This window comes from Babylonia areolata, chromosome 7 (genome assembly GCF_041734735.1).
Source record: "Babylonia areolata isolate BAREFJ2019XMU chromosome 7, ASM4173473v1, whole genome shotgun sequence".
NCBI classification, from domain to species: Eukaryota; Metazoa; Mollusca; class Gastropoda; order Neogastropoda; family Buccinidae; genus Babylonia; species Babylonia areolata.
The window spans coordinates 39,082,861-39,095,360 of record NC_134882.1 but is presented as its reverse complement, the minus strand read 5'-3'; the positions used below and the strand labels follow the sequence as shown (position 1 = coordinate 39,095,360).

Here is a 12,500-nt window from a genome sequence, read left to right as displayed (position 1 = left end):
ACTCTGTCATCATCACTCAGGTAAGAACTTCCCGGAGAGACAGTTCCAGTTCATGTACTTGAAAACAGATTTTTTTTTTTCTGTTTGTAAATTGCAGCCAGTTCATTGAAAAGCTACCAGTTTAGAGCACGGTCATATTATAAGCTCGGCTTGTTGTGCTTTTGACATATCTGTCACACAGCTGCTTTTTATGTTTCTGTGAATAAAGTTTGTTTATTACAGGAGAGAGAGTGATGGGGCTGCGGGCATCATTGGGTAAGGGGTTGGGTTGGGGTGAGGAACGAACGGGGTGCGGGTAGCGAGAGGAGGGTGGTATGAGGATGCGAGAAAGGAATGTATGTCATGTCGGTGTATGTCAGATGGTGGTGGTGATTGGAAGGAATGTATGTCAGTGTGGGGGCTGGGGGGAATGGTGGTGGTGGTGGTGAGAGGAATGTATGTCAGTGTGGGGGCTGGGGGGAGGGTGATGGTGGTGGTGGTGGTGAGAGGAAGGAATGTATGTTAGTGTGGGGGCTGGGGGGAGGGTGATGGTGGTGGTGGTGGTGAGAGGAAGGAATGTATGTTAGTGTGGGGGCTGGGGGGAGGGTGATGGTGGTGGTGGTGGTGAGAGGAAGGAATGTATGTTAGTGTGGGGGCTGGGGGGAATGGTGGTGGTGGTGGTGAGAGGAATGTATGTTAGTGTGGGGGCTGGGGGGAGGGTGATGGTGGTGGTGAGAGGAAGGAATGTATGTTAGTGTGGAGGCTGGGGGAATGGTGGTGGTGGTGGTGAGAGGAATGTATGTCAGTGTGGGGGCTGGGGGGAGGGTGGTGGTGGTGATGAGAGGAAGGAATGTATGTCAGTGTGGGGGCTGGGGGGAGGGTGATGGTGGTGGTGGTGGTGAGAGGAAGGAATGTATGTTAGTGTGGGGGCTGGGGGAGGGTGATGGTGGTGGTGGTGATGGGAGGAAGGAATGTATGTCAGTGTGGGGGCTGGGGGGAGGGTGATGGTGGTGGTGAGAGGAAGGAATGTATGTTAGTGTGGGGGCTGGGGGAATGGTGATGGTGGTGGTGGTGGTGAGAGGAACGTATGTTAGTGTGGGGGCTGGGGGGAGGGTTGTGGTGGTGATGAGAGGAAGGAATGTATGTCAGTGTGGGGGCTGGGGGGAGAGTGATGGTGGTGGTGGTGATGGGAGGAAGGAATGTATGTCAGTGTGGGGGCTGGGGGGAGGGTGATGGTGGTGGTGAGAGGAAGGAATGTATGTTAGTGTGGGGGCTGGGGGAATGGTGATGGTGGTGGTGGTGGTGAGAGGAATGTATGTTAGTGTGGGGGCTGGGGGGAGGGTGGTGGTGGTGATGAGAGGAAGGAATGTATGTCAGTGTGGGGGCTGGGGGGAGAGTGATGGTGGTGGTGGTGATGGGAGGAAGGAATGTATGTCAGTATGGGGGCTGGGGGGAGGGTGATGGTGGTGGTGGTGGTGAGAGGATGGAATGTATGTCAGTGTGGGGACTGGGGGGAGAGTGATGGTGGTGGTGGTGATGGGAGGAAGGAATGTATGTCAGTGTGGGGGCTGGGGGGAGGGTGATGGTGGTGGTGGTGGTGAGAGGATGGAATGTATGTCAGTGTGGGGACTGGGGGGGAGAGTGATGGTGGTGGTGGTGATGGGAGGAAGGAATGTATGTCAGTGTGGGGGCTGGGGGGAGGGTGATGGTGGTGGTGGTGGTGAGAGGATGGAATGTATGTCAGTGTGGGGACTGGGGGGAGAGTGATGGTGGTGGTGGTGGTGAGAGGAAGGAATGTATGTCAGTGTGGGGGCTGGGGGGAAGGATGATGGTGGTGGTGGTGAGAGGAAAGAATGTATGTGTGTATGTGAGGGGTGTGGGGGGCTGGGGAGAGGGTGGTGGTGGTAGTGAGAGGAAAGAATGTATGTCAGTGTGTGTTGTGGGCTGGAGGTGTGTAGTGGTGGTGGTGGTGATGACAGGAAGGAATGGATATATATATATATCAATGTGGGGGGCCTGGGGGTGGGTGGAATGTTGGTGGTGATATGAAGGAAGGAACGCTGTCTGTGTGGGGGCTAGGGAGAGGAGAGGGTGATGATGGTAAGATGAAGGAATGTATACATGTATGTCAGTAAGGGGGTGATGGTGTGTGTGTGTGGAGGGTTGGGGGGCGGTGGGGTTGGGGGAGGGGGTGGGGGTGGCGGCGGGGGGAGGGGGGTGGTGTAGGATGAGGTGGTAGGAAGGGGGGGGGTGGGGGGGGGGGGGGGTCAGACCTGACTGGTGTTGGAGCTGGCCAGGTCTGGCGTGGGTACCTCCTCCTCCTCTTCCTCTTCTTCCTCCTCCTCCTCCTCCGCCACGCCCTCCCTGTCCCTGTCTCCCCCCAGCCACCCACACCGGCGGGCCAGCCGCCGCTTCAGCCTGTGTACCGCCCGTCGCACCACGCCGTCCGTGCAGATGACGATGTGCGGGTAGATGACGGTCTGGATGAGGGACAGGGCGCGCGCGCACGTGCTGATGTTGACGTAGGTGCTGGGGTCCAGGCCGGCCTTGACGGCCTCCACCAGCAAGAGGGGGAAGGTGCACAGGAGGAAGGTCAAGGTCATGAACAGGGTCATTTTGACGAAGTCCCGGTCCCGGTCGCTCAGGCGCGGGTGGTGGTGGTGGTTGTGGTGGTGGTGGTGGTGGTGGCTTTTGTGGCGAGACTCCGGGTCGTCGTCGTCATCCTCGTCGTCATCCTCGCCATCCTCGCCACCACCGGTATGGCCGGCTGTCTTACCGCCGTCATCATCTTCCTCCTCCTCCTCCTCCTCTTCGTCCACAGGCTGGGTGACGGGCAGGCGAGGAATGTCGGTCAGGTTCATTTTGCCCGCGCTGGGCTTGCGCTCAGCGCTGGAGTTCACCACCTGCCCACCGCTTTCCCTCCTCCCCTCCTCCTCTTCCTCTGTGCCCCCCTCCCTCTCTCTCTCCTCCTCCACCTCCTCCACCACCGCCTCCTTGATGATCTCGCCCTCTATGTCCTCCCGGACGGCGTCCTCAGACACCGTGATGACTGGGGGCCTGGGGGGCACGGGCACGGGCAGGGTGACGGCCCCTGTGGACTCTGCCTCTGGCTGGGGTGGTGCTGGCTTCTTGAGGTCCGGCAGGGGGAGGAGAGGCTCGCGCGTTGGGGGAGGAGGCTTGCTGCCCTTCTCCTGCTGCTTCTGGCGGAGGTCCTGGTGGGAGGCGAAGGGCAGCGTGTCCTTGAAGAGCTTGGGGTTCTCCAGCTGGGCTTGCAGGGCCGAGATGTCGACGGAGAACTTGCGCACGTAGTTGTACTGCTTGGCCTTGGAGATGGGGTCCGGCGGGGCGCTGGAGTCCCCGATCTGGCAGATGGTGTGGCGGCGGCGGCCCAGCACCTGCACGTCACGCCACAATGAGAGAGAGAGAGAGAGAGAGAGAGAGAGAGAGAGAGAGAGAGAGAGAGAGAGAGAGAGAGAGAGAGAGTGAGTGAGAGTGAGTGAGTGAGTGAGTGAGAGAGAGAGAGAGAGTGAGTGAGAGAGAGAGAGAGAGAGTGAGAGAGAGAGAGAGAGAGAGAGAGAGAGAGAGAGAGAGAGTGAGTGAGGAGGTGAGGGGTGTGAGGGGTGGGTGGGTTAAGGGGCAAATATTACTGGGGTTGCTGGTGTTGGTGGTGCATTTGTGGTGTGTTCGTTGTAGGATTTTATGATTTACGGTGGGTCACGCTTAGGGTTTCTTTAAATTACATCTGTGTGTGTGTGTGTGTGTGTGTGTGTGTGTGTGTGTGTGTGAATAAAACTTGTTATTCAATTCAGGAGTACAACGCAGTAAGTAGTCACATTCATTTGCCTTATTATTTAATACTGTGCCACGTTCAGGGTTTTCTTTTCCGAAAAGACCCCATCGAAATGATTATGGAAGAAAGTATCACACTTTTGATCCTGTGTTAGGAAATGTCTTCTTTCAGTATTCAGAATTAGAGAACGAACCCCGTGGTGGGTACATGAAAAAACAACAACAAAGAAAACAAAAGAACAACAACGAAAACAAGAGAGGCAAGGCCTTCAAGACTCACTTGTGATAAATTAAGTCCCCTAGCATTAATTACAGAGTAATTTCCCTTCTTTACTATCTGTACCAAAACGTTTGCAGAATAAATGAAAATTCCATGCTTAGCAAAAGAAGTTCCTGTTTGAACAAAAAATGATAATAATGACTCCTCTTGTTGTTGTGTCAGAATAAGAGGTCAGAGTGCCAAGTTTAGAGAATACAAAAAATATAAATATAGCAGTAAATGCAGTTTGCATATAATGAGGCTTCATTTATTATTTTTTTGTGCCCATCCCAGAGGTGCAATATTGTTTTAAACAAGATGACTGGAAAGAACTGAATTTTTCCTATTTTTATGCCAAATTTGGTGTCAACTGACAAAGTATTTGCAGAGAAAATGTCAATGTTAAAGTTTACACAAGTGAGTCAAAAACCAACAAACACACGTGAAAGAAAAGGAACAAAAAGCAAACAAAACATGGCGACAATATACCTGGTAGTACATACTGAGTGTGATGTGAATAGCTAAAATAATTCACAGAAGGGGGTTGGACGATTAGGGGTAGGGTTTGGCAGGGTGGGTAGGTGGGTATGTTGTTGAAGTACTCACAGCTAATTTTATAGATACACCGTAACGACAAAAATACGACTGGTTTCCGGTGTCTCTCTGTGTTTCTCACTGTCTGTGTCTCTTAGGTCTCAGTATCTCTGTCTCTCTCCGTCTCCCCCCTCCTCACTCTCTCTCTCTCTCTCTGTTTCTGTCTCTCCTCTCTGTCACTGAATTCATTGTTTCTTAATCTCTCTCGCTGTCTCTCTCTCAATCTATCCCCCCCCCCCCCCCCCCTTACACAAAGCCACATTATTCATTAAAGCAAATCAATCAACAAAGAAAATACTGTCGTTTATTTTCGTTCCTCATTCAAATCCCAGGGCGGTGGTTGATGTGATGAACCGAACTTTTCTGGGGTTTTTTTTTTGGGGGGGTCTTCTTTCCCCCCCCCCCCCACTCTCTCCACCCCTCTGTGTTTTAGCCGCTAGGCCTGGTGAATGCCCCGGGGTCGGAAACCTTATCGTTGTGTTTGCGTTTGTTGTGCTGTGTTTGTGTTCCAGTCTACGTGACGCGGATTGATTCAGAACTGAATTTTTTTGGGTCGTGTTTGTCAGATTGTTTTTGTGGAGGGCCCGCCTAACTCTCTGGACCACTCATACCCTCCCCTCCAAACTGAAAGTGAAACACCTCCCCCGAATAGACCAGAAATGTGTTGGTGTTCGGTTTATGTACCTCGCGTAAAAATGGAATGATAAGTGAGATCGGGGTTCTTTTCACACAGGCACACTCACACGCACACACACACACACACACACACACACAGAGTACGAGGTTAAGGTCAGAACACGACGTTGACCTGCCCCACCTGAGCCATGTTGACGCCCAGCATGGTGGGTCCCCGCGAGGAGGGAGGGGGCGGGGCCGACGACAGGTCTGCCAGCTTGGCAGGACTCTTGACCGGGGGGCAGGCCGGCGTGACGTCCGGCCCGATCATGCCCGGCAGCTTGGAGGCGGAGGAGGCCGACACGGAGACCTTGTCCACGTCCTCGCCGGAGGCCGCCTCCACCCCCTCCTGGTTGAGCAGGAAGCGGGGCAGGGTGTGCGACTGGTTGTTGGGCTGGGAGGACAGGAAGCTCTGGGAGCTCTTGGCGGCCCCGCCATCCCTCCTCCCCCTCCTCCTGAGGGCCGTCAGCACTGCCAGAAGCACGGCCACGGCCCCTACCACCACCAGCAGCACCAGCAGCGTCAGCACGGCGACGCGCGTGACGGAGGAGGCGGCGTGCAGGACGAGGTAGGTGACGGGACGGGAGTCGGGGTGGGGGTGGTGGTGGTGAAGGGAGGCGGAGAGGAAGGCGAGCGCCGTGAGGAGGCAGAGCAGGGCCATGGACAGGCAGACGGACAGCGGCCAGGCATTGCGCATCGCGGGCCCGAAGACGCCGGCCAGGCGCAGAACGTTCTCAGCGCAGAAGGCGGTGACCAGGATGGCCAGCCCCGCCGTCAGCAGCAGGTAGACGGCGAAGGTGGCCACGGCGAAGTCGCGGGTCGGGTGGCGGAGGCTGTGGTGGTAGTGCAGCAGGTGGAAGAGCTCAAGCGGCGACCACAGCAGGTCCAGGCCGCCACAGAGGAAGAAAAAGACGAGCAGAAGGGTGTAGCTGTACTTGCGGACCCGCGGGCTTCGGAAGACGGCCAGCAGGAGGGTCAGGCTGCCGCCCCCTCCCAGCGCCGCCGACAGCACCAGGGCCGTGGCGGACAGCACCACGGAGTAGGCCTCCACCGGCACCGGCTCTGGCTCTGACAGCCCGCTGCCGTCACCCTGGGGGAGGGAGGCGTTGAGGCCGCCGCTGCTGCTGCTGTTGTGGGTCATGATGCACGGCGTGAGGACAGCTAGCAGACAGGGGCGTGTGGAGACGGCGCGTGCGGAGATGAAGTGGGTGGAGATGCTTCTACTGGTGGTTTTGATGTGGGCAGCATGAATCAGTTCTGGTGCCTGGTCATGACTCTGGTGACGTTCACGCACACCTGCCGGGTACTGTCCACAACTGGGGTGCTTCCCACACTCATCGGACTTGGGCTTGTCTGGAGATGCGGAGATGTACTGCACACTTTTGCATAGGGCGCACAATCATTTTAATTTTATTTTATTTTATTTTATTTCAACGTGGTTGTAGTTTTGGCATGCTCAAGTAAGCATTCACTGTAGCAGAAGCACACACTTTATCCAAGGTCACACACGACCTTTACAGCCTTTACAGTGAAAAGCAGAATTGGCATAACGTTTCCATCTGACATACCTTTTGTACCTCTCACTCTTTACGCAATGTCATGGCTGTGACGTAACGCCGAATCGCTCTGGAAATCACAGTCACCTGCTGTGGAGAAGATGATCAGCAGGTTGTGGCTTCATTCCACCCGTGGTGCCACCAAAAGATCTTTCAGGTGATCGACATCAGCTCCAAATGTCTGTTGGACGGTTGAAGAGTCTTTGCCTGATGAGGGTACCATTCATCATTCAGGGGAAAGAGCTACACGTGGCCGCTGGCACACAACTGTAAGATGGAAGCTTGTGCTGCGGCGTTCCACCTTGCAGTGCCCGCCCATACAAACCTGAAGTTTTGTGTGAGCTGTACGAAATCAGTACGCTAACACGTCAACCTCGGGTTCACAACTTTCAGTTTACACACAGTGTTCAGGGGTTAAGATCATCAGCCAGCTTATCTCCTTTCAAGGCCACTCCCCAAGAAACGGAAGTTTATGATGATTTAAAAGACAAGCGGTCGATAGGACGCTGCAGTTTTCTCGTCGGAAACGGGATTCCCACAAGAAAGGGATACGGTGAACGCTGCCTAGCCCGTTTACCGCAGCTAGCTAGGTTTGATCCACAAAATCCAGGGGGAAAACAACAAACTAATGCCTCACAGCAGAGCAACTCTCCGCTTGCTGGTCTTCTCACACACACACACACACACGTATTTGAAGACAGGACTGAGATGACGTCGGCAAAGTGGATGTGCTGAAGTGACGAAGGGCTAGATAACGTCACAAAAGAACTGTGATCTCACGAATTTGAGAGCGACGTTACGAGGACGGACTTGTGGGATTTCACGCACAACCAAGCATTGTGGCGGTGTAATGGACTTTGAACTTGTCGTGGTATTGCCAGAGGGACCAAATAAGTCACGAGGATAGCAGAAGAAGATACGCCATGGAGGTGACGTCAGAGGAAGACCACGGGATAAGCTGCTGTTGACGCTGCGATTGGGGCAGTAAAGTCGGGCGTCAAGCCATGTGTTCGTTCTCCCCACCAGGAGCAAGGTTCCACATGCTGTGAAGGCCGCTGTTCACGGAAGATTCTGTCGGCGGTGTTGTAGACAGCGTCTGCACACACACACACACACACACACACACACACAAACAGTTGATGGGGTTGAGTTGTTGAGCGTTTTTTTTTCTGTAGGGTGGTGTGTGCTGTTTCGTCTTGTGTGGTGGTGTTTTTTTTGCTGCCATTGACTTTTAATGTGTTCTGTTGTTGTTGTTTTTTAAGTTGTACTTTGCTGTGCTGTGCAACACTGTACTGTTCTTTGCTGAAGTGCACTGAACTGGACGGTTGGGTTAAAGGCTGTCTCGTCCCGGTCTTCTCTTTTACCCCTCTATTCCTGTGTGTGTGTGTGTGTGTGTGTGTGTGTGTGTGTGTGCGCGCGCGCGCAGAGAGAGAGAGAGAGAGAGAGAGAGAGCATGAATGAGTGATCGCAGATAACGGCACACGCTCAAGTATTGTTGGTAGTGGTGTGCCGCCTCCACTCACGGAATTTAATTTAGTTGCCAGTCGATTGATTTGTTGTTTCTGTTGACATTGGCTGCAGCTGTTGCTGATGTATATACGCTGATTGTGCAGTTTGAATTGAGCACGCGCTCAATCGGGCGTGTGTGTGTGTGTGTGTGTGTGTGTGTGTGTGTGTGTGTGTGTGTGCGCACGCGCGTTCGCACACACACACACACACATACTCTCGAATGTGCGCACATACTTAATCGGCCGTCTGTTTCTGTGGTTGATGTCCCGACAGTTAAACGCCTCCCGACTCCCCCCAACCCCTTCCTTCCCTACCTATTATTCTCTCTCTCTCCCCCCAACCCCTTCCTTCCCTACCCATTATTCTCTCTCTCTCCCCCCAACCCCTTCCTTCCCTACCTATTATTCTCTCTCTCTCTCTCCCCCCAACCCCTTCCTTCCCTACCTATTATTCTCTCTCTCTCCCCCAACCCCTTCCTTCCCTACCTATTATTCTCTCTCTCTCTCTCTCTCTCCTTCCCTACCTATTATTCTCTCTCTCTCTCTCTCCCCAACCCCTTCCTTCCCTACCTATTATTCTCTCTCTCTCCCCCAACCCCTTCCTTCCCTACCTATTATTCTCTCTCTCTCTCTCTCCCCAACCCCTTCCTTCCCTACCTATTATTCTCTCTCTCTCTCTCTTCCCCCAACCCCTTCCTTCCCTACCTATTATTCTCTCTCTCTCTCTCTCCTCCCAACCCCTTCCTTCCCTACCTATTATTCTCTCTCTCTCTCTCCCCCCAACCCCTTCCTTCCCTACCTATTATTCTCTCTCTCTCTCTTCCCCCAGCCCCTTCCTTCCCTACCTATTATTCTCTCTCTCTCTCTTCCCCCAGCCCCTTCCTTCCCTACCTATTATTCTCTCTCTCTCTCTCTCCCCCAACCCCTTCCTTCCCTACCTATTATTCTCTCTCTCTTCCCCCAACCCCTTCCTTCCCTACCTATTATTCTCTCTCTCTCTCTTCCCCCCCCCCCTTCACCTCACCCCACCCCACACCCACACACACGCGCGTGCGAACACACCCACGTGTTAGAGTAGTCAGACTGATTGCGATCTGAAAATTGACAAGGTGACATTTTTAACGTCGAAGCTCCAGTTAACTGCAACAGTGTTAGCTGTCACGATTTCGCCCTGCCCTCTCCCCCCTCTCCTCTCCTCCCCACCTTCCATCCTCCCTCCCCCGCCCCCTTCCCCCTCTCCCCCGCTGGTGTGTAACAGTGTAACTATACTGTCACGTTTTCGCCCTGCAAGCAGCAAGTGTCTCGTGTCGAGATTAAGAGACAGTTAATCAGTGTTACGTGATTGTTGCCAGGGTTTTTAAGGTGTCACAAGGCAGGCAGGATTGTGAACTGGCTAATGTGATTGTCTGAGGGCTAACATGATTGTCGGAAGGAGGCGAAAAAGGGTTTGGAAGTTTTAGGTAACGCGGTTTGAGTAAAGCAGTTGCGGGGAAAGTTTAAAAGTTTGCTATCATTTGCTTGGAGAGTGTATTTATTTCAGTTGTTGCAAAAATTCAGTCCTCACGTGATCTCCCCGCATGCGAGTGTAATTATGTAATAATTACGTTATGTGTGTTGTGTGTAGTCGACTGTGTGTGTGTGTGGTGTGGTGTGTGTGTGTGTGTGTGTGTGTGTGTGTGTGTGTGTGTGAGAGAGAGAGAGAGAGAGAGAGATTCATATTATTAAATGAAGTAATTATTGGATGTATTTAGATGTGTCTGTCAGCCTCACTTTGTCTGTTTGTCTCTTTGCCTCTGTCTGTCACTATCCTTTAAATAAAAGAAAAAAAATAGTTCTTGATTTTTTTTTTCCTTTACCCCCCCTCCTCCTCTCCCCCCAGCCTCCCCAGAACCTTCCCCTCCCTCCCCTTACCCTCCCCCCCCCTTCACCTCTAGCTCTCTCCGGCAACGAAAAACAATCCTGTTGACCTTTGGACATCGTTAAAGTGATTGGAAAATAATAGCCATCCGGGATCCCGGAGAGAGAGAGAGAGAGAGAGAGAGAGCGTTGGAAAGGGAAGGGAGAGAGAGGAGAGCGAGGAAAGAGTGGGGTCGGGTGGGGTTGGGGGTGTCACCGTGACCATGACTGATGCGGTTGTCGTGGTGATGGGTCCCCTGGCCCGACTATGAAGCGAGTGTTCAGGTTCGAATCCCCACGCCGTTCCGTTGACAGTCAGAACAATGAATTATTGATTGATACTGTGGTCATTTTTTGTTGTTGAAAAGTATGGAATTAATAATAACAATCATCATTATGATAGAAATGATAATAATAGAAATTATAATAATCCAAATAATAATAATATCATTTATGTTCAGTCTAATATCATCGTCTTAGATGAACAGACTATAATAAATAAATAAACGAACGAAATAAACGAACTGTGGCCATTTTCTCGATCGAGTCTGAATTGACGATGCTGTGTAGATTCCGTTGATCACGTCTGCATTGTTGATGCTGTGGCCGTTCTCTTGATGAGACTGAATTTTTGTTGATGCCGTGGCCATTTTGTTGACAAGTCTGAATTGTTGATGTTGCGGCTATGCCTTTGATCAATCTGAATTGTTGATGCTTTGGGCCACTCCATTGACAAGTCTGATTTGTTGATGCTTTGGGCCACTCCATTGACAAGTCTGAATTGTTGATGCTTTGGGCCACTCCATTGACAAGTCTGAATTGTTGATGCTTTGGGCCACTCCATTGACAAGTCTGAATTGTTGATGCTTTGGGCCACGCCATTGACAAGTCTGATTTGTTGATGCTTTAGGCCACTCCATTGACAAGTCTGATTTGTTGATGCTTTAGGCCACTCCATTGACAAGTCTGAATTGTTGATGCTTTGGGCCACTCCATTGACATGTCTGAATTGTTGATGCTTTGGGCCAATCCATTGACAAGTCTGAATTGTTGATGCTTTGGGCCACTCCATTGACAAGTCTGATTTGTTGATGCTTTGGGCCACTCCATTGACAAGTCTGAATTGTTGATGCTTTGGGCCACTCCATTGACAAGTCTGAATTGTTGATGCTTTGGGCCACTCCATTGACAAGTCTGAATTGTTGATGCTTTGGGCCACTCCATTGACAAGTCTGATTTGTTGATGGTGTGGCCATTCTCTTCATCAGTCGGAATTGTTGATGCTGCGGCCATTTTCTTGATCAAGTCTGTGTTGTTGTTTTTTTGTTTTTTTTTAGGCTGTGGCCATTCTCTTGATCAAGTGTGAATTATTGATGCTTTGGGCCATTCCATTGACCAGTCTGAATCGTTGATGTTGTGGCCATTCCATTGACAAATCTGGATTCTTGATGTAGCCATTCTCTTGATCAAGTCTGAATTGTTGATGTTGTGGCCATTCTCTTGATCAGGTCTGAATTGTTGATGCTGTGGCCTTTCATCGATCAGTCTGAATTGTTGATGTTGTGGCCATTCTCTTGATCAAGTCTGAATTGTTGATTCTGTGTCCTTTCCGTCGAGAGTTTGAATTGTTGATGTTGTGGCCTTTCCATCGACCAGTCTGGTCTGTTTTGATGCTTTGGGGCCATTCCCATTGATGATGATGACTTCGGGTCGCTTCATCAATGGCAGGACGGACCAGCCCCGTGTTTGTTCTTGACGCATCGAGCCCGCCCGCCATCTCTGAGCGGAGGGAGCTGATGGCCTGGACTGATGGATGGAGGACTGATGGCTTCTGCTGTTGCATCGGACCCCAGGACCCCCTTCTCCCGCCCCGCCCCGCCCCACCAGGCCCCTCCTCCCTGCTCCCCCTTCCCTTGCTCTACCAGTTTCCCCCCTTCCCCCCCCCCCCACACACACACCCTCCCTCCGTCATCCCCCACCCCTCTTCCCCTGTTGCACTATCGGCGCGCGCGACGGTCAGTGCATGGAAGAGATGTCCAATCATGAAAAGTCTGCCCCCTCCCTATCCCCAGACCCCACCCCCCCCCCGCACCCCACCCCCCCACACACACACCTCACCTCCTCCCTTCTCTCTATGATTCCACACCCCTCCTCTCCCCAGGGTGGCAGGCGGTTGGGGTGGGGGGGGGGGGTGGGGGATTTGTCAGGAGTTGTCTGTCTGCCGTCTTATCTCTGTTGTGTGCT

General features: G+C 52.5%; 2 protein-coding genes across 3 annotated transcripts in view; one reads left to right on the top strand and one right to left on the bottom strand.

Moving 5' to 3' along the window:
- The window catches only part of LOC143284024 (arginine--tRNA ligase, cytoplasmic-like), a 182,699-nt gene that overhangs the window by 48,110 nt on the left and 122,089 nt on the right, over positions 1–12,500 (top strand). The gene's annotated exons all lie outside the window — the stretch shown is intronic.
- The window catches only part of LOC143284249 (uncharacterized), a 33,597-nt gene continuing 23,307 nt past the window's right edge, over positions 2,211–12,500 (bottom strand). For both annotated transcript variants that reach the window (XM_076590926.1, XM_076590927.1), the window contains exons 2-3: positions 5,439–7,948; positions 2,211–3,374 (exon numbers count right to left, since the gene is read on the bottom strand). In XM_076590926.1, the coding sequence (XP_076447041.1) occupies positions 2,247–3,374; positions 5,439–6,437 (2,127 nt within the window). In that variant the 5' untranslated portion in view covers positions 6,438–7,948 and the 3' untranslated portion in view covers positions 2,211–2,246. The remainder of the gene's footprint in view (positions 3,375–5,438; positions 7,949–12,500) is intronic.